This window comes from Lissotriton helveticus, chromosome 6 (genome assembly GCF_964261635.1).
Source record: "Lissotriton helveticus chromosome 6, aLisHel1.1, whole genome shotgun sequence".
NCBI classification, from domain to species: domain Eukaryota; kingdom Metazoa; phylum Chordata; class Amphibia; order Caudata; family Salamandridae; genus Lissotriton; species Lissotriton helveticus.
This window is the reverse complement of record NC_136067.1, coordinates 1,405,144,291-1,405,171,424: the sequence shown is the minus strand read 5'-3', so window position 1 is coordinate 1,405,171,424 and position 27,134 is coordinate 1,405,144,291. Positions and strand designations below refer to the sequence as shown.

Sequence of the window (27,134 nt, the reverse complement as noted above, 5' to 3'; positions counted from 1 at the left end):
TTCCTTGAACCACTACTGTGCGACGTATCCTCGACCCGGGGTCACGCAACTCTCTGCAAGTAGGATTTAAGGTATTTTGTTCAGCAGGCGTAACTTGGTCTATGTATCAGGCCCGCACTCCATCGAGGTTGGCTTGAATTTGTGACTTTGGCCGGTCCCGAACAACAAGATAACCACAGTTGGCATTTTGTGCTTTTAGGCACTATTTTCAGTTAACTCGTCAAAATTGCATATTTCCAGTTCTACTGATAAGATTTTTGTTGTTTTGGTCTCAAATAGTTTATTCAATTTTACACTATTGTTTTTAGATTGATGTTGAATTTTTCTTGTGTTTTCACTTCATTACTAGTTGAAGTACAGCATAAATATTTTACACATTGCCTCCAAGTTAATGCTGACTACTTTAAGCCAAGCTACCAGAGGGTTAAGCACAGATTAATTTAGGGTTTGCTTGTGACTTCCCCCTGATTGGAATTGTGGAAGCTGCTTGAGTAGGGTTTCACCCTCCCCTCAACCAGTAACCCAATTTCCTACAGTGTCTTTCTAAAGGGGAGGAGTTAAAAAGGACTTCATTTTTATTTCTAGGTTTAGGGGCAAGCAAACAAGAAGGATGAGGCAAAAATGGCACAATTTCAAACCTTAGGACCTTTGTAAATTCAGTAATTTGTTTTGCTCCATATTGATCTACTTCGCTCTTCTTCCCACAGTAAATCCGAACCTGTGCTGATCTCTTTTCATTCTATCTCTTGCACATTCAGCTGTCATCTCCTTCCTCTTTGTACCTTTGCAGTACCTTCTCTCTTTCAGCCATAATTCTTTTCGCATTCAAGGATCTCATTATTCTTAACCCCTCTCATTTCTTTCTGTTTTAGCTCCCACTCGAGACTGACAGACAGGGTAATGAGATCTGCAATCTACAAGAAGCCAATTATTTTGACAGTCTTCCCTCAAATATTCCCCAATCTCACTAAAAGTCCAGAGTCTCAACTCAAATCAGTAGATGTCGGATAGCACTAAGATGTATGTTGTAAAAACTGCATTCAGTGTGTCCTTCCATCCCAGCTTTGGAGCTGTGCTAATGCTCTACCATCTTCCCTTAGGTTGCCCTGGCCACCCTCCACATAGGCAGAGTAAATCATTACTTAGTGGCTCATGAGATAAACGTGGCTGATGAGTGAATACTGGGTAACAAATATAGGGTCTGTTGACAGATGTAGCTCACTTTTACAGGTCATTTCTTCAAATAACATTGGTGGCCCATACTTCTAGTCCAACCGTGAACCAGCCATCACAGGGTAGTTGGAGTCAAGCAAGTGAAATCAGGTGCCCTGGGTTGAAAGTCTTGCTGAGGTCATTACACCGCCCCCCTCTTCTTGCCTCACAGTTGTCTCTACTTGATCTGCATTGATCTACCTCTTAGTTTCATCCTCTCCCCACCTTCTGCTCTCACTTTTCCAGGGTTATTGCTTATCCTTCCTCTGAATTCCTACTCACAATCTTTTCTTGTCCCCAGCTGGGATTTATTTTAATGTGTGGAAATGTATATTTCAAAGGGAAATAGGGCAAGTAGTGTGTGCTGCTCAGCTCCCCAGACTTTGTTCACAGTTCCCATTGGTGGTTTGTGTACAGGCAGTTTCCTATAACCTCTCCTCGTTGTTTATATAGACCAAAATGAGGAAAGAGAAGATGTTTATTAATGTAAGCCTTAAAATAGAATTCTTAGCTGAAGAGTTTTTCAAGGTAAATGAAAACAACATGCAGTCCATTAAATTATATCGTGGCTTTTCTGCAAGGCTGTTGCACTTCGAATCTGAAATGTACGTGTCCTATGATTTAATAAGTGGTCATTTCAGAACACCAAACAATATGCAGACTGGAAACCTTTCAAACTCCTGAGGATGGCGAAGTTATTTTTGCTGGGGAACCACTTGTACGCAGAAAGAAAAGTCGCATTGAACAAAGAAATTAACGACTTCCTCAGAAAATGACACTAAGCAATAAAACAAATAATGGAGAGACGAAAATGTAAAAATCACCTGATTTGAGAATGTAACGTCCTGATGAGGTGACCTGAAATACAGACCTCATGATGGCCATAACCTTGTAATAGCATTGGATGAATGACTGACCAATGAATGAATGAACGAACAATATTTATATAGCAAACTTTTACTGTGGATGTGGAGAAGTGTGGCTCAATGGTTAGAGCAGGCAGACCTTGATGCAGAGCTCTGGCCAGGGACCAGGGTTCGATTCCCGTCTCGGCGGGTCTCCGACTCATTAATTCCCATGACTGGATATTCTCGCCTCAGTGCCTGTTCTGATCATGGGTCCCATGCTGCAACTCTGGGCAATAGCTTGCTTAGTCTCCACAACGGCCCCAAAAGCGCTGGGATGCCTGGCTGCACCTGGGGGGTGCCCAGGAGTGGACATTTCCCAGGAAAGCCAGGAAGGGTTCCTAAGCGGTAAACGGACAGCGCCGGGACACCTCCGGTGGAGGTAGCTGTGCGCTTTACAAATTCCGACACTTTACAAATTCCGACATTTACTCTGAAAAAGAAACGTCATGGCGCTAAGATTAAAAAAAAGTGAGCAAAAAGGACATTAAGACAGTTGAAAAAGCCACGGATTCAAGTATTTTTCAATTCCAGAGTAGTGGGGTGCACACAACAAGAGACAAGGAGAGAATTCCACAGTTTGGCAGTGCAGTTGAAGAACGAGTGGCCGCAGACATGTCCTCTCTAAAACTTTGGCACCAGCAAAAAACCAAAGCCAGTGAAGCATATGTAGGGCTGACTCTAAATCACATTAATCGGGACGGCACCCTGGGCGGAAAGAAAATTTGGTGTTTATAGTGGGGGTGGCGGGTCGTTACGGTGTGATAGCAGGAGGTGTGAGGAAGATGGGAGTAGGGCAGGGGGTTGATGGGGTGCTAACAATTACTCTGCGGTACATTAAAGGCTGATTACAAAGTCTTTATCTGGGCCTGATTAAGACCAAGTGGGATGGACGAGCGGCTGTTTGCATGACAAAGTCAAGCAGCTCCCTGTTGCGACCCTCACAGTATTGGGGGCCTGGTCCCAGCCTGCCCATAGCCAAGGCCAGCCCTGAGTGTGGGGCACGCTCTAGTAAATGCAGACTTTTCTGGACAGATCAATGGGGCCAATGAATTCAAATTCGACATGCACTAAAAATAGGGTGACCAACCATCCGTAAATTTCATGGACAGTCTGTAATTTGGACCTCACGTCCGCGGTGCGTGAGGATACCTTTTACGGATGCGTTTTGTCTGTAATTTTGGGCCTTGCAGAGACCAGAGATGTTCCCCTGCGAGAGCCTCAGCTCCCTGATGGGGCCGCCTCGCACTCATCCTTTGAGCACAAGAGCAGCCCCACCCCACCTATTGCTATTCTGTATGCGGCTGATTGCCACATACAGAATGACAATGGGCCAGTCTGAGCTGTTAAAGCATGTGGCGGCCTCCTCCTCCCATGGTCTAGGGAGGGCATTCTGTTAGGGCTAGATGGAAGAAATGTACAAAACAAATGTACAAAAACACCCATGCTGCTATGTTCCAGTTCATGAAAAGAAGCCAGCGAAAGACGTTAAAAAGAAGAGGCTATAGTTCTTACACAGTCTTATTTCAGAGCTGAAGCATTTTTAATATTATGTACAACGAACCCATAGTACCTGCTTTTTCATTTATTTTATGGAACTAACATCCATTGACAAGTCCAATAGTCATGGCTTATTGTAGATCTAATGTTACTTGATGCAATGATAGAAACAGCAAAATACCAGTCGGGCAGCACATATTTTTAGCTTAGGTGTTTTAAGCCATGCCCTTAATTACATCAGACACGTCCCTTGGAGAGACCCCCAGTTTTTTCATCCCACTTAAAGCTCTGGAAACATCACCATGTCACAGTCACCTCATGTCCTGGCACTGTGCATCATGCATTACTCATGATTTCCAGGTTTTCAGATTGCCAATGTGCCGGGGCATAGTGATCCTTCCGACACTGCACCCCTTGCTTTAGGAACAACAGGGAGGGTGAAGTTCTTGATGGGCCTCTTCTGTCTGCAACTCAGTAGACAAAGTGCAGCACATAACTAATGTGAAAAGGTGGGTGAGTGAGTAAGTGAAGGAATTGGTAAATGGCTGGATGAATTAGTGAAAGGATGGATGGATGGATGGATGAGTGAATGGGTGAATTGATGGATAATGAGAGAAAGGATGGATGGATGAGTGGAAGGGCAGATGGATGGGTAAAAGGATGGTGGATCAGTGAAAGGATGGATGAGTCAAGGGGTGGATGGATGAGAGAAATGATGGATGGATTGATGAATTATTAAGTGAAAGGGTGAATGAATGGATGATTAAAAGGGTGGATGAAAGGATAGACAAGTGAGTGAAAGTGAAGGTATCTGGACAAAAGGATGGGTGGATGAGTGAAAGGATGAATGAGTGATAGAGTCAATTGATAGATTCATGAGTGAAGGAGTAAATTCGACGGCTGGGTGGATGGGTGGCTTAGTGAAAGGGGAATGGAGAGAGAAATGAATGATTGGCAGAATGGATGGGAGAATGGGTGCATGGATGAGTGAAAAGAAGGATGTAAAGATGAATGAGTGAAAGAATGTATACACGAGTGAAAGGGAGGGTGGGGAGATGGAGGAAAGGATGGCTGGATGGATGAGTGAAAGAGTGAATGGTTGGACAGATGAGTGACTGGATGGATGAGTAAGTTAAAGGATGGCGGGATGGGTGAAAGGATAAATAGTTGAATGTATGAGTGATTGGATGGAAGAGTGGATGGATGAGTGAAAGGATGGCCTGGGTGAAGGGGTGGATGGAGGGACGGATTAGTGAAATGATGAATAGTAGGATAGATGATGGATAGGTTTGCAAATGTTTGAAAAGGTTTGGATATGGATGGGCACCCAGTTGGAAGGACAGACTGCATGGTGAAAAACTGAACGTGGTTCCGTCACGGCCCCGCCCGCTCACTAATTCACCCGCACAGGCGGGGAATTAGTGCCGCGTGGGCGGAGTGGCCTGCTCATGACGGAACCACAACGTCATGAGCACACGCCGCCCGTGGCTCATGATGGCGTGGTTCCGTCATGAGCAGGCAAGGGGTGAAGAAAGCTGCAGGGAAAAGCCCCTTTGTGACTTCTGTCAGCTAGTGCAACTCTCTGCGAAGCCCTCACAAGCAAAGTCAGATTCCATATTTTAAGTTCCACTTGCAGAAACACTCATAATGCGTTCCCTACAATGGGTTGATCACAGCAATCCTCCCTTAAGTTCAGCTAGGGGTGCCGTTTACATCTCACAATGGCACTCAGATATGAGATGCTAGTAAGAAAGTCTATCCGAGCAGATCTTCCTGACCACTCCTCTCACCAAACATGCCTCCTCAGGACCATGAGTTGTAAACAAAATATCACACTGAACTCAGTGCAGTAACCATTGAAATAGATTATCATCATATGAATTACCACAAAAAGACCTGCACAGTGGCTCAATGCTGCGTGCATACCGAAAAACTGTGTAATGCACGATTGTTTCAACCTAATCTAAACTTATTTTGACTTATACTTAAGTTGTTGTCTATTTACTTACTTTCATACTATTGTGCAACTTCCCCTGATGCGTCTGTAAAACTTACCTTTTGTCCCTAAGTTTTGTCCTGAATTTTGACCTTCTGTCCTGCATTTCTGTCCTGAATTCTGACCCTTTGTCCTGAATTTTTACACTTACGATTCTGAATTTGCACCCATGCCAGTTGGTCACCCTAACTGAAAAAACTGACCCATACAATACTTAAGAAATGAATCCGAGTTGACAATTGGATGCCTCTTCATTGCACACACAAAGATATGAACCCTTACATTGGCTTTTGACTTTTATCCAGTCTGCACTTAAGTGTACATTACCTCCTCTGCGAACTGGCTTTTGAGTTGGCTTAGCTGATTTTGGAATCAAATATGTAACTTCATGCATAAAGCAACTAAATTATCTGGAACGTTCATGTACACCCCTATGAAAATGAAAAGTCACTATGACATACTCTGTTAATTGTATCTTCATCTGCATTGTGGTCCTTCAGCCAGTCAATCAGCTCAGGGTCTTCGGCACCAGTTGTGGATGGCTCAAAGTGGCACACAGACACACAAGGAATATCTGGTTAAAGAAAACATTTTTACTAGTATTAAATGTAACCAAAGTAACCAGGATATCAACTCTTAATTATGAAGCTAAATAAAAATTCATAAAGGTACGTATAGGTACGTCTATATAGAGATACTAATCTTAACATTTACATACCTTTAAAATATACATGTATCAGCAAGGTATGTAGCTGTGGAGTTAAGAATTGTAGATCTAAACTTATCTATAGATGCTGAACTTAAACTTTTTTATATTATTATGACAATGCTGACCATAATTTTTTTTTTTTTCAAAACCGTTTTTATTAAGAGTTCCATCAAGGTTCAGGACAGCCCTCCACAGTCAGGAGGAGACTGCCAACAACACAGACAGATAAGGGTATGGCAATGAACTCAGAGTTATACGAAAAGCACACCCCAATTCCCTCCCGACCCACCCCACCCCAACAACACCCCCCCAACGCCCCCCCATCTACCCACCCCTTATCCCACCCCAACCCAGTGCACGTGATCACAGGTCAGCAACATGAGACGGAAATCAAAGTCAGAGTCGGCTAACAGCCTAGGGCCCGGGATCCACATCAAGGGCCAGTACATCATCCATATCAGCTGGGGGGTCGAGGTCCAGACCCCTGTAGTCAGCCCACCGCTTCCAGATCTTGTAGTGTTTCCGGGGGCAACCCCTGGCCTCAAATACTGGTAATTCTAGACCCATTAAAAAGTCCAATCCCGCCTTCCACGCACTCAAGGGGGGGGCACGTTCGCTCTTCCATGCTTGGGCCAGATCACGTTTGGCCACCACCAGCCCCAACAGTAGCAGGTGTCGTTTGTAGGTATTGCCCCCAACATTTTCCAGAATATGGAGGAGACCCAGCCTAGGGGTACGGGGAACGTCCCACCCCAACACCTCTGACAGGCAGTCCCACACCCCGGCCCAGAATCGGGTCAACCTCTCACAGGACCATACTGTATGGAAAAGCGTCCCCCTCTCAGCACCACACCTCAGACATTCAGGGGTAGCTATGAGGCCCGCGCGCCACAGCCGCTCCCTAGTATAATAGGCCCTATGAAGGTACTTGAATTGAATAAACCTAAGACGGACGGCTATAGCTGCACCGCGGGGGGATTCGAGGGCCTCACGCCAATCATCGTCATCCATGGGGCCAACATCATGCTCCCAGGAGGCCTTCAGTGTCGAAAGGGAGGGGGAACAGTGTATGACCAGGGAGCGGTATATCTGAGAGACCTTCTTGTCGCCCAGGTCGCCCATAAACAGTTTGGCCTCAATAGGACTAAAGTCGGGGAGCTGCTCCAACCCCACCAGGCTGGGGCCAAGGGCATGGCGGAACTGAAGGTAGCGAAAGAATTGGGACCTAGACAGATCATATTCGGAGCTAAGTTCCTGAAAGGACTTAAGGGTAGTACCGTTGAGAACATTACCAAGAGACGAGATCCCGATCGCGTCCCAGTTGCCAAACCCGGACAAGGATGCCAACGCCGGTAGCAGGCCGTTATGCCGCAGCGGCGTCTCGGCCGTCAGCCTGCCCCACCACCCCATACGGTGCAGAGCCTGCCGCCAGATCGCGAAGACCAACTGGGTGACCCTTGGCAAAACCTTCCTCCGCCGGGCCGAGTACAGCAGGGTGTGAAGTGTGGCACCTCCCATCAATGAGTGTTCCAGCGCATAGGCCGGATCGCTACGGTCCCCATACCACCACTCGTGAGCACTAGGAGATGGGAGGCCTGGTAGTACGATAGCAGATCCGAGGATGCCAGGCCGCCACAGTAGACAGAGAGGAAGCAGGTGCGCAGCGCCACCCTAGAAGCACCCCCAGCCCACAGAAATCTGCCCAGCACCGAGTTGACACCACGGAACCATTGCGGGTCGATTTTATAAGGGTGATTCTGCAGTTGGTAGAGGAGCCTAGGCAGGGCCACCATTTTAAATATGGCCGACCGGCCATAGATATTAAGGGGCATACGCGTCCAGGTCTTAATATCAACTTGGACCCTGTCCCACACCGGCTGGATGTTTCGATTCCACGCCACGGTAGCCGAGGCCGAGAGGAAAACGCCCAGGTACTTCATGCCATCAACCGCCATCCGAAGGGACGCAGCCCACTGGTAGCTCACCGAGGCCCCCCCCAGCACCCACAGGGTTGACTTGCGAGGGTTGAGAAAGAGCCCCGACGCCTGACCGAACTCCCGCATTATCTCAAGAACACGAGGCCCTGTACGGTGTAGATCAGTCATAAAGAAAAGCACGTCATCCGCATATAGGGCAATGCGGTCTGAGTGGCCCGACCCCCACACGAAACCCCGATAGAGCGCGTCCTGGCGCACTCGGGCGGCCATAGGCTCCATAGCCAGCGCGAAGAGGTACGGGGAGAGGGGGCACCCCTGACGAGTGCCCCTGGCCACAGGAAATCGCGCAGAAATCGCCCCAGACACGCGCACCGAAGCGGTAATATTAGTATATAGCAGTGTCACATACGAAAGGAATACAGGACCCAAGTTCAGCAGTGGCAGAAGGGCAAGGAGGTAAGTCCAGCTGACCGAGTCAAATGCACTATCTATGTCGGCCAACAACAGCGCCGCTCGGTCCCCAGTCGTCCCGATCGCATCAATCGCTGCCTGCACCCGCCGAATGTTGTGTCGCGTCGCCCGGTGCGGCATAAATCCCACTTGGTCCGGGTGGACAAGGGCCGAGATGTGGGGAAGCAGGCGATTCGCAAGCGCCTTGGCCAGGAGTTTGGCTTCAATGTTGATAAGGGAGATGGGGCGGTACGACTCGTGGCGCTCAGGGGGTCTGCCCGGCTTTTGAAACACCACAATTTCGGCGTGACGCCAGTCTGGGGGGAGGCTACCCCGCTCCCGAGCTAGTTCCAAGGCCCGCCTGTAATGCGGCCCAAGCTGCAGGTGGAATGCCCGGTAGAATTCGCTGGGGAACCCGTTGGGCCCAGGTGCTTTACCCGCATTAAGTTGACCCAGGGCGTCGCCCAGTTCTTCAGCTGTCAGAGGGAGATCCAGGGCGTCGCGGACCTCATCAGGTACCGCTTGTGGGCGGACCGCTGTGAGGTAAGCTTCAACGGATTCGGGGGAGAGGCTCTCACGAGAGGCATATTGATGTTCGTAGTAGCGCGCAAAGCTCGCTGCAAGGACCGATGGGTCCGTAATTACTACCCCTGCATCGTCGACTAACCCCGGTAGGGTGATCGGCTGGAAGGTCTGCTGACACAACCGGTGGAGCATGGTGCCTGACTTGTCGCCCCATTGGTACACTCTACTACGTGTAGCCAGCCACGCCTGGCGGGCCTCATCCAGCAAGACCGAGGAGTAAGACTGTTGCGCTTGTAAAAGCAGCCGCAGCGTCACATCATCGGCCGCCTCCCTGTGTCGTGCCTCCCGTCTTTCCACGCGTTCCGCAGCTGTGGCTACACTTTCTAGTCGGGTCCGGCGAGCAGAAGCGCACCAGGCAATATCTACAGACCTCAGGGCAGGTTTCATGGCCTCCCATACCGTCACCGCATCAACCCCCTCGGTTAGATTATCCTGCCAATAATGGGCAATTGCACTGCGCAGATGCCGGGTGTAGCCCGGTTGCTGCAGGTGCCATGTAGACATCCGCCACCTGAACGGTTGGCGCGCCTTACAAAGGTCAATCTGAACCGCCACAGGGGAGTGGTCGGACAGCCCGCGAGGCCGGATCGCCGCCCCCTTTACCCTGTCTAGGAAGGCCCCCGGTACAAACACACAGTCTAAGCGCGAGAGGGAGCCATGCACAGCAGACACATAGGTATATTCTCGTCGCCCTGCATGAAGATGCCTCCACACGTCCACCCATCCAAGACCATCAATCATCGCACACAGCTTCGTGGGAGAGGCCACAGGCGCGACCCCATGCCCCCTCATCCTGTCTAAGGTCATATCCAACACATCGTTCCAATCACCACCAATCACAGCCAGGGAATGGGGAAGCTCGGCCCACAAGGCAAATAGTCGCTCCGCAAGGGCCCACTGCAGTGGGGGGGGGGGCATACACAGTACCAAAGATTACAGGTTCCACACCAATCTTCCCCTGCACAAACACAAACCGGCCCTGAGGATCGAGCCATTGACGCTCATGAGTATAGGCCAATCGTTTGTGGACCAGGATTGCCACCCCCCTTGAACCCCTAGTAAACCCGGCATGAAACACCTGGTGGAAGCCAAACCTCTGCAGGCTCAGAGCCTTAGTACCCAGCATGTGTGTTTCCTGGAGAAGGAGCACATCAGCCGAGTCCCTTTTCGCCCAACGGAGCACAGCCCCCCGTTTGATCTTGTCCAGTAGCCCCCGGACATTCCAGCTCAATATACGCATAAGAGTACCAGACGGCACAAGTCGTGGAGCATCAGCCATTGTCACGATGGGTCAGTCCCTGCAATCCCCGCAGCCCAACCCAGACTCCCAGCCCTCCAGCTGCCAACATCATTCGAAACACGTGCACCCCTAAGAACACATCCCCAACCCCCGCCACCCCGCTAACCCCAACCCAACCCATCAGCAACCAAACACCCCAAGTCCCCCCTCCCCCACCCCTATACCTCAATGAACAATGAAGTATCTGTCGCGGCATACGGTACTTCAGACCCACAACACAGCGTCTAAAGCCAGTCATACCAACGGATCCCAACTAGGCCCCCCTAAAACCTAAAACCAACTAGGCACACTCCTAGAACCACCCCCCAACCCCACCCGGAGGAGGCGGCCCATAACGAGCACCCCGAACCCACTCTACAATACAGCAACATCAGAAGTAAGGCACCACGAACAAGGGAGAACCAGACCGTGAGGGCCCACACACCCGCCAGGGAAGAAGGCCATACTGCACCAGTCAATGTCCGCTCCATCGATCAGAGCTCACCAGCCACAGGGTATGGACATCGATGAAAGGCAACCAGTTGGCAGCCCCGGCCGGCAACAATCCTGAGTCCTCGCCAGGTCAATCCGTGTCAGGTTGAGTGTCCCCCAGCAGGGGATCCCGGGACAGGGACCTCCGTCGGGAGCGGGATTTGCGATGGCGTTTCCCCTTGCCAGATGGGTTGCTCCGGTCCTGCGAGGAGCCACGCGGCGACCCGGAGTGCAGCCCCGGCTGGACGTGCGGGCGGAGCCTGACAGTCTCATCGGTCCAATTGAAAACAGCCTCCGGTGTATCAAAGAAATGGGTCTTTGAGTTGAAGATCACCCGAAGGCGCGCCGGGTAGAGCAGCGAGTACTGGATCTTTAGACCACGCAGCTTGGCCTTGGCTTCCAGAAAGGAATGTCTCTGCTGGTGAACCAGTTTGGTGTAGTCCGGGAATATCATAATCCTATGATTGTCATAGAGCAATGTGTCCTTAAGCCGCGCTTCCCGGAGAATAACATCCCTGTCGTGGAAGTTGAGGAGCCTGGCGATGATCGGGCGAGGTCGCTCCCCAGCCGGCGGCTTCTGCGTCAAGGCGCGGTGTGCGCGCTCCACCACGAAGCATCGCGACAGGGTGTTCGGGGGTAGCCAGCCCTCCAGCCACCGGGACAGGAAGACATCCATAGGCCCTTTCTCACAGTCCTCCGGAAAGCCAACAAAGCGCAGGTTGTTCCGTCGCGCCCGCCCCTCGGCATCTTCCACCCGCATCGCCAAGCCTCGTTGAGTCTGTTCCATGTCGGCAATCTTCTTTTTTAGGGCGCCAACATCTCCCTCTACTGCTGTGACCCTGGTCTCCGTTTCGGTAATGCGGGCGACAGCGTTGCGAAGGTCCTGGCGCAGAAGCATCACATCGGCACCCACCGCACCAATCTTTGCATCTAACATGTCGCGGGACTGGGTAATGGCCGTCAACAGCGCCGCATTGTCCGGTCCAGCACCCTGGCCCCCACCAGCCGCTCCAGCACCGCCACCAGGGCCGGTGAATTTGTCGATGGGCCCAGTCTTTGTGGCGGCCGCGCCCCTGGTCATGGCGGCGGCAAAAGCAACCGGCTAGTAGCACGCACCTGCAGGGGGTCACACCGCTTGAAAGTCCGTCACTCAGACCCCAACCGGGGCGCCCAGAGCACACCAGTCCACTCAGGATCAACCCGTCGCCGAGCCGCCGGTTAGAGGCAGGTACCCAGGATGCGCGGCCCCACCAGGTCCCAACGTGTGTAGGCGCCACTCGGGGCACCTCTCCCAAGATGTCCGCCTCCTCCACTCCGTGCCAGCGCGACCAGCGAGCTCCAATGAGGTCAGGATGTCCAGGGCCCGCAACAGCCTCCCCGGGCACAGCGCCCTGCTACCGCTCTTGCAACGCGGCACAGGGGGAGGGGGGGCCACACTCACAGGCCGATGGCTCCCACCGCTGGCCGGCGCCCGGTCCGCACCGGGCCCCCCGGCACTCCCGGCTCGTCACAGGCACTGGCCGCCCCAGCCCGACCCACCTCGGTCCGTGGGGGCGGAGGGCGCAGCGCTCGCCGACGGCAGGGTACAGCGGTCAGCTGCAGGGAAAAGCGCCGTGACCCCAAAGGTGGAGGGCCGCCAACAGCAACAGCGGAGGGCCCCAGGATCAGCAAGGACATTCACGAGCGGGGGCCGCCAAACTCGAGGCCCCGGCTCCGCCAAGGTCAGACAGGCCGCGGCTCCACCGAAGCCCTCCACAGGCACGGGCCCCCACTGCCGGAGATGTGGGGAGAGATAGGGCACTCCGCGATGGGCCGCCGGCAAAAGGAACGCCGTCAGGGAGCGGCGCCACAGGCCCCGGGTCGAGCCTTCCGGCCCGGGTACGCCAAAATTGAGGCCCCGGCTTGACCGATGGGCACCAGGCCGCTCGCTGCACCTACTCGCCTCTCCGCCCCAGATGATCTCCGAGCGTCGTCCCGGGCACCGGACGGCTCCCAATGTCGTTCGCCAAAGTCACCTCGGTCTTGGAGCACTCTTAGGGTTCAGGGGCCAGGATAATGCCAGGATAAGTGTCGGGCCGGCGGGAGCTCTAGCTAGCCACGTCCGCCATGATCGCCCGCTAAGCCACGCCCCCATGCTGACCATAATTTTGACTTATTACATAGTTGTTCAGTGGCAAGTGCTTGATGAATGTTTCAATCAACGTCCAATAACGGCTAAAGTATACTGGTATGACACCTGATATAAACCTTTCCTTATTTCAAATCACATTGTATTCACATTATACTTACCGTGTACAATTTACAACTATGTCACAAGTATCTGCTTATCCAGCACATAATAAAACATTCCGATGGGATTTGCGAACATATAGTGAATAACAAGATAAAGAAAAATAATGAAACCAAAATGACAACTGTGTCTGATGTCTAAATGACTACTTCTTTAGAATAGAAAGTACCATACTGACAACAGAATATTTTAGGCTCAAGTCAAATAATGCACATATCAAGCACTTCTCTATTATAAATCAACCATACAGTTCGCCCTATTTATGGAATCCCTTTCCCAAACAGAAGACGGTAGAGATCAACAGAGGCACACAATAAACAGAGAAAATGAAGAAATTAAATGCAATGCTTATTGTAGAGCCTACCCTCCCCACTGCCCTTGCAGAGCTAATGTCATTTAGTGAGTGACAGGGATATTCATTCACTTTAGTGTCATAATCAGGCTTCTCCAAGGAGTAGCTGGTGAGCTACGGGTAGCTCTCCGGCTACCTATAAGTAGCCCTCTTGTGTGTAGTCCAGCCTACTAAATTGGAAGCTTTGTTTGGTTAAATTATATATGTGTAGGCCGAAATTGAAAAGAATGTATTTGAGAGGAAAATGTGTGCATTTTCAGAACTCATTTACCGATGTCTGGAGAACAATTGCTGAAATTCCAAAATATATTTGACAAATTAATCATACGACGCTGGGTAGACTTATTACTAATATTGTTACCTTGGTACCAAGAGGCAGTTCACATTGACAGAATCTTTTTTATGTTACTGCTGGCAACGCTGCCTGATGAACTGAGGTGATCACTGCTCATAATCTTGCACATGGCAGCCCCGAATACAACTTTGCCCTGATGCCATCACTATTACAACACTAATAATATTAGAAGGGCGAGATGATTTTCATCTAACATAAGTAGCTCTTATTACAGAAAATGGTTTGAGACTTGTAGTCTATAGTAAGCCTGGGTGTAAATTTCTACTCTGCTCCCACTTTGCGTCGCGGTTGGAGTTCCGAATAACTCCGCTCTGCATAGCGGAGCTTTTCTCTCGCTTGCACTCACCAGCCTTAAATTGGCACGCATGAGCGAAAAAACACTTACTACAGACAACCTCCCGGAAAGATTAGTCAAAGTGGCAGGGTCGCATATGGCGGCTACCGCTTGCATTCAGAAACCTTCCGTTCGCGTTGAGGAAGCTGCAGCTCGAGTAGAACATAGAACTAAACAGCAAAAAGAAGCAGCGCCCTCTTGCACTGTGCGTGGTGCCACTCGTGCCGATTTTCCAGAGTGGGACAAACATCTGGCACTAAAAATCAGCCGAAACTGTGCAACCTAATGCACTCCGCCACCTGCGGAACTCCGCGCAGCACGGCAGAGTTTTTTTGGTCATGGAACTCCACGAAATCTGCCCTGGCCTAGTCCATATGAACTTGAATCATATATGGCCACTGACAGCCCTCTTATGCCGCTGGCACCGCCCCTGCATCTGGGGCCATGAGCAGAAAGCAATCAGGCTCGCACTTATCAATTTACTTCCTGGAGTTTGCACTCCTTGTCTTTCTTCTAACTTCCAGCTCTCAATGGGAGACGACTGGAGCACAAGATGGGCATTAAACACTAATAACAAATTCTAGCTTAGTGACTAAATAGGCCGAGATGAAAATTGTTACCATTATGTGTTTTTTTACAAATCAAACAAATACATCCAGGACTGCACACCCACAAATCATGGGATACAGTTTTAAAAGCTGCGAAATGAGTGCAAACACCTCAAGAGCAGATATTATATCTGGGGAAAATATATAAATTCTTAATGGAATTGTATGCCAGGTGCAATCACTGTTAATGTTGTCGAATGTTTTGAGCCCTCACAATGTAAATGTCGATTGGCAAGCGACTCCACGTCTATGTGCTAAGAAATGTTTCATTTTTTTCTCAAGAAACATATATTTATATATAAGTTAGGCAATTTGAAGTCAAAGAATAAAGAATGATCAGCATGACAGTGTATCTGCAATCATTAGGCCTAAATGTTCGAAATCGAATCAGCAATTAAGCATGTATTTTGTCATTACATCAAATTGGGCTAATGCAATTGCAATGTGTGTGTAATTATTAAAGACTGAGCTAATGGAAATTCGATTTGATTGAGTAGATTTAAGTAATTGACTACATTATGTTTTTATAGACGATCAGTGATTAGTCAAGGGGGGTTGATCCCAATTAAAGTTAATTCACTCCGCACAGAAATAAAAGCTATACTTTTACACATCTGCTGAAAAAATACTGTATATTCTAAAGGGGAAAAACAGTCATGTTTGGTGTGTTCGTGGAAAGCATTCTTAAATAAACTGTGGAACTGGAGAAAATGACAGTGCTAATTCTTTTTAATACATTAAAGTGCGTTTTAGTTTAATAATCCAAATCAAATACCACACATCGGTCGCACAAGATCAATGAGTATTGAGAAGGTTATTACTGAAGCAGTGGAAAAACCCTACACTAGGTTGTTGCATAAAATCTTTGCATAAAATAGCAACATGCAGAATCCCTATCAGTCCGAGTATTTATACAGTTGTTTAAGAGGCCAAAAAGCAGACTGAGTCCTGTGGAGTCACCCTTTAGCCATCAGCGGTTGCCAGTACCATCTAAGCAGCGATGCAATAGCCACGTGAATATTTACCAATTGGCTGCGTCCTAAGTTTCAGCAGCTGGATCTCCTGGTCTTTTTCTTCAATTGCTTGATGTAAAAGGACTTGGAATTCCTTCTCCTTCTCCACCAATGCTTCCAGCAGCCTACAGATGAGGAAGCATAACAATGCAGTGGATTAGTTTGCTGATCCACCACTTAAGGGGTGAAGGCTACAGAGGTTCAAAATAAGAGAACTGCTTCAGAGTGGATCCGCAGATTAGAATTCCTTGCAAGCACCATTTAGAAGTAATACATGTACCAGATTAGGCAGCAGTGCGTTACTACTGATAGGCAAAGCATGATTTTTTTAAACTTTTCATTGACATTATGCACATTTCAGCTCAGCGATCTCCTGCTGAAGGGAAAACAACATGCTTCATGTGCTGCACGAAACCCACACAATTGTTTTTGCTGCTGTAATAAACTGCACGCTCCTAGTTTATAAATGCCAAAACCAAACCTAAGAAGTTTACAACGTTAGGTTTATATGTTCTTTAATGTGCAAACACTAGCTGAAAATTCCTATCGTCACTTTAAAGCATGGTATAGCTTGTGGGAGGTAATACAATATGGTTATTCTATTCTGCACAAATCAGATCAATCCGCCCAGCAAACAATATTAACAGATTCTAAGCACAGCTTTCACTTTAACTTGCATTTAAGAGATACAATCACATCAGTGAAAGGACGATGTGAGCAGAAGTAGAACATTCTTCAATTTCTGTGGTAAATCCTCTATTGGAAGATTTACTTTCACAGCAAGATGTGCTATCAATTGAAAATTAACAGCATCCTCTGGGGCACACTGAGTGTGCCCCAGAGGATGCTGTTAATTTTCAATTGATAGCACATCTTGCTGTGAATTCTACTCGTCCATAGGGCAGAGGACGACACTCTGAGAGCACCTACCTTATCTCTTGAACAACAACGCTGAATAGATTGATATTATAGCTGTGCACTTGTCCACTAACTTTACTCAAGATTTACTTTCACACACAATTCCAGTGGTTGAGATGAACTACTGGAGGATTCTACTTGATGAAGAAGCCCACAACAGAAGATGGACTTCCTTCCTCCACAGATCACACAATAGGGAATAACCTCCTTTCTTCAAAGATCGGAGGATTCCACCTCACACCCTTAACACAGAGTGAAAATGAAAGGAATGAATTAGGGAGACAGTGGAAAAAGTTAGTTATCTACCAATTTCTGTATTTCTAGTCCTCCGTCGTTTATGCAATAATATGTACAGAGACTAGCTCCATTTTGAATTAAGGTGGGAAACTACTTATTAAATTGTAATTGCAATGTTTTAGTCCCATACAGTTCGCGCTGATTGTTCAAGCATTTCCTGTGTCCCTCATCCTCACCATCGGAAAAAAACAGTCATTTTTCAATGGACAATCAGCCAGCCTGAATGGATACAGGGCAATTACTTGTAACAGGAGAAAACATACAAGGTCAGAGGACAAGTGTTGGGAGGACAGGTTTTACTTACACTTTCTCATACACTCTTGTTTTTATAACCAGTAGAACGAATTACTGGTAGAAATGGTTGGAGGTCGAGACACCATAAGATCAACATCTGCTTCTAGGAGGCTGCAAACAACTGCTTTGCATCAAAATGAGTCCTAAAACTGCGCGAGTTCAATACCACCATGGTTCGATTCCTTCCATTTGCTCTGTATAGCCAAACATGTCTCATTTGAACAAGCATGGACGGCATTTAAATGCCAAAAGAACAAGTTACTTACCTTCGGTAACGCTTTTTCTGGTAGATACTATATCTGCCTGTGGATTCCTCACCTTGTGAATACCCCTTGCGTCAGCAACATTCGGAAATTCTTTTTTCGTAGCCTCGCGCCGACGTGGACTCCTGACGTCATAGAGACACGACCTCGCTCGCGACTCCGCTGACGTCATTGACGCCTATAATAGGCCCACGCCGGCGTGATGACATCAGTTCCGCCCTTTTTTCCGTGCCATCGAGGCACACGGACGGACCAATGACAGTAGAAATATACAAGTATACATAGTACACAATAATCAAGGCAAAACACACAGTGTTAAGCAAAAGCAGGAAAGCAATTGGAACATTATCCTGACAACATAATATATACACATTACATTACAGTAACTCTGGTACAGAAGAGTGGACAACGGGGAGGCGGGTGGGTCAGTGAGGAATCCACAGGCAGATATAGTATCTACCAGAAAAAGCGTTACCGAAGGTAAGTAACTTCTTCTTCTGATAGATGCATCTGCCGTGTGGATTCCTCACCTTGTGAATAGAGTCCCACAGCAGTCCCCACTCCCGGAGGAGGGTGTCCACTCTTCTAGACCAGGAAATCCTGAAGGACAGAGCGCGCAAAGTGACCGTCCCTCCTCACTTCGGAGTCTAAGCAGTAATGCTTCGCGAATGTGTGGAGGGAAGACCAAGTCGCCGCTCTACAAATATCTTCTACAGGCACACCTCTGGCCAATGCTGAGGTAGAAGACTTAGCCCTTGTAGAATGAGCCCTTATACCCTCTGGTGGTTCCTTACCGGCCAAAGAGTAGCAGATCTTTATGCAGAGGACGATCCATCTCGACAAAGTTCTCTTATGGACCGCTCTTCCTTTCTTGCAGCCAGCAAATCCAACGAAGAGCTGGTCTTCCAAACGAAAGTCCTTGGATCTGTCCAAGTAAAAGGACACCGCCCTCTTAGGGTCCAGACGGTGCAGTCTCTCTTCCTCCTTAGAAGGGTGAGGGGGAGGATAGAAGGAAGGTAAAGTAATGGACTGCCCTAGGTGGAAGGGAGTTACCACCGTAGGCAGAAAAGCAGCCCTGGTCCTGAGAACCATTCGATCAGCATGTATGGACAAGAAAGGGGGCTTGTGACAAAGAGCTTGAAGCTCACTTACCCTCCTTGCCGAGGTTATTGCAACGAGGAAGACTGTTTTAAAGGTAAGAAGCCTCAAGGGACATTTGTGGAGAGGCTCGAAAGGAGCACCCATCAAAAAGGTCAAGACCAGATTCAAGTCCCACTGAGGCACAATAAAAGGGACAGGAGGAAACTTATTTATAAGGCCCTTTAAAAACCTTAAAACCACAGGTGACTTAAAAAGAGAAGGCTGGTCAGGCAAACAGAGAAAAGCTGACAGCGCAGAAAGATAACCTTTCACCGTGGCAACAGCAAGACCCTGCTGAGCCAGAGAAAGGGCAAACTGGAGAACGTGAGACAAATGGGCCTTCAAAGGATCAATAGACCTTTCCCCACACCACGAGACAAATTTCGCCCATCTATAAGAATAGATGGACTTAGTGGAGTCACGCCTGGCTGACAAGAGGACATCCACAACGTCAGGTGGGAGGGAAAAGGAAATCAGGTTGCCCCGCTCAATCTCCAGGCATGAAGGTGCAATGTCTGGAGGTGGGGGTGTAGAACCTGCCCCTCCATCTGAGAGAGGAGGTCTGCCCTGTGAGGGAGACGGAGCGGCGGGTGAGAGGAGAGGTGGAGAAGATCTGTATACCACACCCTTCTTGGCCAATCCGGGGCGACCAATATGACTTGGGCCCGGTCTTGCCGAATCTTCCTCAGAACCCGAGGAATCAAGGGTATGGGAGGAAACGCGTAAAGGAGTTGACCTCTCCAACTCAACTGAAACGCATCCCCCAAGGATCCTTGCATCGGATACTGGAGACTGCAGAATGACAGGCAGTGAGCATTCTCGCGAGTGGCGAACAGGTCCACCCGAGGAGTCCCCCACATCTGAAAGATGTCGTGAACCACCTCCGGGCAGTCGGAGGACCTTCAGGACTGGAACAACCGCTCCATTGAAGAATAAAGGAATCATCCCCTGTATGTCGCGAATCCTTTGAGGGGGAGGGAATGCACGACATACAGTCGAGTCCAGTACAGCACACCTATGAACAGGTTGCGCTGGGAGGGCACCAGGTGAGACTTGGGTACGTTTATCGAAAAACCCAACCTGAACAACAACTGTGTTGTCTCCTGCAGATGATGAAGCACTCTCTCTGACGACTCCGCTTTGATCAGCCAGTCGTCCAGATACGGGAATACAGGACTCCCCGATCTTCTGAGATGCGCTGCCACCACTGCCATCACCTTGGTGAAAACTCGAGGTGCAGTAGTAAGTCCAAACGGAAGGACCGCAAACTGATAGTGCTGCGACCCCACCGTAAAACGGAGATACCTCCTGTGCGACTTCAGGATCGGAATATGAAAATACGCATCCTGCAAGTCGAGCGACACCATCCAGTCTTCTTCCAGCAGAGCCTGAAGAACCTGAGCAAGGGTGAGCATCTTGAATTTCTCCTGCTTCAGATAAAAATTCAAGATCCTGAGATCTAGGATTGGACGAAGCCTGCCATCCTTCTTGGGAATCAGGAAATACCGGGAGTAGCATCCCTGATCCCTTTCCTGCTCTGGAACCACCTCTATCGCACCTTTTATCAATAGGGTTTGGACTTCCTCCTGGAGGAGTAACAGATGTTCCTCTGAGCAATACCCCTGGCAAGGAGGGTAATTGGGAGGGAATTCCCGAAAGGGAAGGGCATACCCATTTTCTACGAGATTGAGAACCCAAAGATCTGATGTAACCGATTCCCAATCTCGTAGAAAGTGGGTAAGCCGACGCCCCACTGGGCCTACATGATCCTGAATGGCGGATCTAGGGCTGCTTTTCCGTGGCTGGGGGGTTGGAGGAGGAGGAGGAGGAAGAGGCTTGACGCCCTCGAGGACGTGCCCTCTGTTTTCCTCTGTAAGACCTATATTAGGTATTCTGCTGTTGCTTCTGCTGCTGGCCTTGTCTATATGACCGAAAGGAAGAGCGGCCAAATCCTCTAAATTTCCTGGTCGTTGCGCCCCTGACCTGAAGGCCAAGAGACCTAGCAGTTGCCCTGCTGTCCTTGAATCTTTCCAAGGCCGTGTCTGCTTTCTTTCCAAAAAGCCCCACACCATCGAAGGGCAAATCCAACAATGCAGACTGCACATCAGTTGAAAAATCAGAAGACTTTAACCAGGCTGAACGCCTCGTGGCAACCGCCGTGCCCATGATTCTTGCCACAGAATCCGTAGTATCAAGTCCACTTTGGATGACCTGACGAGCCGCCGCCTGAGAGTCAGACAAAGCTTCTTCAAAGTCTTTTCTACTTTCCTCAGGAACCTTAGGGACCAATGAACGCATAGAGTCCATAAGAGCATGAATGTATCTTCCCATAAGGCAAGTGGCGTTAGAAGACTTCAAAGCCATACTGGCAGAATAAAAAACCTTTTTCGCCACTTGATCCTGCTTCTTGGCCTCTTTGTCGGCAGGTACTTGCGGAAAAGCCCCAACAGACTTTTTAGAGCAAGCGGCCTGAATTACCAAACTCTCAGGGGAAGGATGAGAAGATAAGAAAGCAGGATCCTCAGGAGCCACTCTATACCTCCTTGCCACACTTTTCGAAACTGCAGGAGCAGAAAAGGGCTTCTTCCAAACCTCCATGATGGGATCCTTTAAAGCGTCATTAAATGGTAGCAAAGGTTCCACCGACGAGCTTGGAGAATGGAGGACCTCTGTTAACAAGTTCGACTTAAACTCGACAGAAGGCAAAATCAAACCCAAAAGTCCTGCTGCCTTCTTCATGACAACATGATAAGGTTGAACATCCCTGGAGGGAGCATCAGGTCCTGAAGGCAACGACCACTCTGGAGAAAACTCGAGACCACTAGCATCCGCCAGGTCTTCAAAACAACTCCCCTCCAGCTCACCCTCCTCCACTTCAGAAGATGATTCATCAACCCTCTGTTCATCCAGAAGTCGTTGAGCTTCTCTACGAGATCTCATCTTCACTCGAAGTGCGGTCGAATCCAAAGCCGAATTCGACGGCGCCGGAGTCGACTTCGGAACCGAATCCGAGGGCTTGGAAGGTCGCCCCATAGAATTCAAAGGAGCCGGTGACGCCGGGACCGGAGTCGTCGACTTCGGCCGAGCCGGCGTCGACACCGGCGTCGACATCGGTGGAGCTTGGTACTGCCACAACGGAGTCGGAGCCGGCATATACGGCATGAAGGGTGCCGGAGCATATGAGTGTGGAACACCCAAATTGAAAGCCATTGGACCCATGGGACCCGAAGGTGCTCCAGAGGGGTACCACGACCTCGAGAAGACACCATACATCGCGTTTAAAAACGCAGAGGGGTCCTGACCTGGAGCCGGGAATGGTGGATGCTCAGGCCGGCCTCGTGGCACGTTCGAATCTGTCTCCTCAACAGGATTCGAAATCTCCTCCTCAACAGGAACCCCAACTGTGTCCTCCGGAGTTGGAGATGGAGCCGGGGACGGAGCCGGGGACGGATCCGTAACTGGAATCGGAGACTGGACCACCGACTCTAAAGGTGAAGCCTCACCTTCTCGATCCGACACCTGAAGAGGAATCACCTTCGACCTCATCCTCTTGGGAGACTTCGATCTAGAATGATGATGGGAACCATGCTTCCTTTTCTTGTGCTTCTTGTGAGAACCAGAGGTGTGACCGGACGAAGACTTCGAAGCCGACGCCTCCCGAGACCTCGACCTGGATCTCGACCTCGACTTCTTCGAGTGCTTCGATGATCTTTTCACCTTACTCGCCTTAAGCTTGGCCACAAGAAGCTTGGATTCTCTTTCACGGAGAGCCTTCGGATTAATCTTTTGACACGATGAACATCCATCGACGTCATGATCCGAACTTAAACACCAGATGCAGTCCTGGTGAGGGTCCGTAACGGACATCATCTTCCCACATTCTCTGCAAGGCTTAAACCCGGTCTTCTTTGTCGACATGACAACAGAACACAAATATCCGAGAATGGAGAATCGAGGAAATAAAGTAACACTGTACTAAGGCTACAGAGTATCCCGAAACCGTTAGCGTCGACGACGCGGAAAAAAGGGAACTGATGTCATCACGCCGGCGTGGGCCTATTATAGGCGTCGGTGACGTCAGCGGAGTCGCGAGCGAGGTCGTGTCTCTATGACGTCAGGAGTCCACGTCGGCACGAGGCTACGAAAAAAGAATTTCCGAATGTTGCTGACGCAAGGGGTATTCACAAGGTGAGGAATCCACACGGCAGATGTATCTATCAGAATAGAAATGCTCCAGTTTACCTGCACGAAAAAGTGATGCCACTGGCCATCGTGCTTCTGAAGGTCAGAGAGTAAGGTGTTTCTTAAAATTCCAACAACCAAACTACAATGGGAGGAGGAATGTTGGTGACCCATTCAGGGTCCAGAGATCAGGAACTCTTTACCAGAAAAGATTAAACGGAAGCCCATGCGGTTAAGCTTTGAAAAAGTGCCTATAAGTTTCTTCTTTAAATGTTAAGTATATTATCTTACCAATGTCCTGGCGACAACGCATTGGTCTTTTTTTAAGTGCAACTAAGTGCCTTGGGATCATTAAGTTGTGGGGTGTGACCAAATAAATTAATTCCATCCAGAATGTAATGCTTACAAATAATGACATAGTATCCTCACAGCTTCATGCAAACCTAGGTCGTTGATGGAAAATGTTACCCTGAAAGCTTCTATTAATAGCATGTAGTAATGTAGATTTACATGCTCCTCATACTGCTGCCATCTAGTGTTGGGCTCAGAAGTTTGCAGGTCGTTTTTATCCGCAGGGGCTCTCTCTGCTGTTGTGATCATCATGCATACCATTGGCTAGGAGTACCTCTTGAAATCTATTGCTTCATGAGAGGCACTAAAGTGCACTTTTAGCAATTGGATCCTCACTGAAAAAGTATTCCATCGTAGATGACAAAGAACCCCGAAACACATCCAATGTCTTTGGTTCTGTCCCAGGTAGAACAGGAGACGTTGATGATTATTCAAAACAAACAGAGCGAATAACAACATAATCCATTGCGAAAAAGTATAGAAAACTCCATTAGGCCCTTTTATTTTTCAGTAGAAATCACCTTAAGTTCACCAGCCACCTTCGCCAGTGCGAGGACCACTAGGAAAACAATCTTCCATATCAACAGCTTTAAATCACTGACAAAAGACATTAGATCAGAGACCGCATGTGCCAGATGATGTCCAGACCCCATTCTGTTACTTAGAAAAAAAAGATGAGGTGTTGGTCAAAATGTTTTTGCTTAGCTGAAATGGATAAAGAAAGGGTATTTTCTGGAGCAATTCAGACAGCTCGGTAAGATCTAAGCAGTATTTATAGGTGCAGCATGCCAGGGCATCACATATACAGCAGAGAACGTAGAAGGTTAATATTCTGCTGAAATATTCAAGGGCAGAACCTGAGCTGTTTGACAACATTTTGATCAGGAAAAATACTTATTTTTTACTTGAAAGACATTGAGATTTAGTGCATCAGGGCTAAGGTGTTAAAAAGCAAGTTCAGAAACATTTTTAACGTTAATAATTTAAGGGAAAATAGTCTCTTCAGTGTAGGAAACCTTGTATTGCCTGGGGAACAAGTACAAATTACACACCCCATGTTGATCTGATCAAAGGTACTTAGTGTTGCACCTAGAGCAGATTTTGAAAGGTGGTTGTTCTATTGCACCCCCAACAATCATTCTCTGGAGTATATTTTCAAGTTCCTTGATGTCCCATGTCACCTGGTCATAGGTATGGGTCGCTGAAGGCAGTAGAGCGCGAAGCCCCTAGGTGTGGCGTATAAAAAAAATGCTTGATTGTCGAATATGTCTTTAATTGTGTTTTTGATGCCTGAGTTGAAGCTCCAACGGCTGATCCCCAAATACCTGGCGAAAGATACTTCTGTTCCGGGACTGTCACTTGCACGTCCAGGCCCGGTGGCAGAAGAAAATTATCTAAGGTGGAGTCTTTGCCCTGGCGCACTGTGGACATGGGCAGGAGTCACAGTAGATTTTACGACTCTAAAACAAATTAAAAACAAACAAGTTGCAAAATTCAGGGCCCAACGGTAGGTGGCAGGAGTAAGCAGAGCATGTGTGTCTACAGCCACGGATGCTACAAACACATTTTTCAATCACCAGGCAGTTTTTAGGACACCAGAATAGCATATAGCAGCAATAAATAGTATGATAAAAATGTACTGTACCAGAGGAAAAAAAGAAACAGATGCATTTGTTTTCAGTGATGCACATTTTCCCTGAGGGCTGACACAAGTACGGCATACTACTTGTATTTGCCAGTTGTGAAATATTCTAAATTCTCTACAAATTAGAAGCATGGTGTTGGCAATAATAAGTGCAATTACAAAGTGAATATTTTTTGAGTGTTGTTTACAAGTTTCAAAGTACACATTCATTTCATATATGCACCCAAGTCACTTAGCACTATGAATATATATATATTTTTAATATGCGACCTTCCTAATGGAAAAACTATACATAGCACAGGGGGGTTTCAGTTAACGTGATTATAAAAAAAAGAATGAAAGTTATGCATATATTTTTTAAATATGCGATTTTCCTAACAGAAAAAAATGTATATTGCACAGGGGGGTTTCAGTTGATTTGCTTATAAAAAGGTATGAAAGTTATGCATGTACAATGATTTGAGAAGAGAAACACAATGTGAGCAGGACAGGAATGACAAGAAAAACAAGATAGTAGGTTCAGACACATTTTTTCTTTATATACATTATCATGATGCGGGGGAAGCATAAATTGCTAGCATATATTTTTCAAGTAAAGTAGGGGCATCTAAGTGTGTGTTTGGCGTTAATGAAGAAGGAGGTGGCTGTAAGAGGGATCAGGACCCCTACTCTCTTCAAGATCTATGTTACTCCCTTGGCTAAACTAATGAGGAACCTAGGGTTCAGTCCCATCTCCTACGCGGACGTCACCAAGCTCCTACTCACCTTTGATAAATCCAGCCATGACACACAACTTATCTTTTCAGAGGGCATGAAGACCATTGCCGCCTGGATGAGTACCAACTTCCTTCAACTGAATGCCGAGAAATCGGAGATCATGTTGTTTGGAGGAACAGCCATAAGCTGGACTCCCAGGTGGTGGCCGGAGGAGCTGGGCACGGCCCCCTCTCCAAAAGAAGTGGTCAAGAATTTAGGAATCCGGATTGACCAGAATCTTACGCTCGAAGCTCAAGCTGCTACTACTGCTGGTACCTGCTTTCACACACTCAGCCTACTCATGTGACTATCTCCTCTGTTACCTTCCTCTGCGCGAAAAACACTAAGCCCTAGTGTTAAGCCGTCTGGACTACTGTGATGCACTGTTGGCCTCGGCCAATGAGGCTTGTTTAAACAAGTTACAAGTAGTCCAGAATACGGCAGCCCGACTAGTAGCAAATGCAGGTTTTTACATATGAGAAATGGGAGGGTGTCACAGAGAGTATTTGCAGTAAAATTAGTAAGTTGCTGCTGTGTTACAGTATTGAAAACACGCATCCTTATCCCCATAAACACATTTATAATTTGTCAGAGTGTGATTGTGCGCTGTCAGTGAACTGGCCACAGAGGCATGAAAGAGCTAAAACTGGATCATAAATTCAAAGCTGTTAAGAGCAGTGGCCCCTAAAACAAATTTGGCCCAGGGCTCCCAAAATCCTTAAGATGCCCCTGCGTGGGAGTTGTGACTTACCTGTTTGTCTCTATTTTCATCCTCCCCAGTTGCACGTTCAGAGACCTCTGAGCAGTCTGAGAGTCGTGGGACACGGTGGAGCTCATTGTGCTGACGCCAGAGGTGTGCACGGTGTCTTCACTGACAGTGTTCGGCCTGAGGACGGTCTGCTCCCCTCCACGATCATCGTGGTCCTCCGCCTCCAGGTCATCCTGGTCAGCTGGATCACTTTCCGATGCAAGACTAAAATGTGGCCTCAATTCTAAATGAAGAAAGAAGATACACAGTTTTTTTGTTGCACTTTTATATAGCGCAAACTCGACATGAAGGTATGAGAGCGCTTTACATGAACACTAGTTGCATTTCAGACGGACACATTCCTTTTGTTAGGCACGAGGAGATTAAGTGATTTTCCCACATATGTGTACCAGAGAGAGCTGTGGCGTAGCGGCCAGAGCGGTTCGATCCCCGGCGGCAGCTCAGCTCCGCATCAAGTGACTCTGGGAAATAACTCACTTAGGGCCAGATGTAGGAAGCCTAA

At 48.3% G+C, this 27,134-nt stretch overlaps 1 protein-coding gene across 2 annotated transcripts in view; it reads right to left on the bottom strand.

The window, feature by feature from the left end:
* MAP3K5 (mitogen-activated protein kinase kinase kinase 5) overlaps window positions 1-27,134 on the bottom strand; it is a 1,111,277-nt gene that overhangs the window by 26,856 nt on the left and 1,057,287 nt on the right. For both annotated transcript variants that reach the window (XM_078649188.1, XM_078649189.1), the window contains exons 26-28: window positions 26,615-26,855; window positions 16,030-16,142; window positions 6,075-6,187 (exon numbers count right to left, since the gene is read on the bottom strand). In XM_078649188.1, the coding sequence (XP_078505314.1) occupies window positions 6,075-6,187; window positions 16,030-16,142; window positions 26,615-26,855 (467 nt within the window). The remainder of the gene's footprint in view (window positions 1-6,074; window positions 6,188-16,029; window positions 16,143-26,614; window positions 26,856-27,134) is intronic.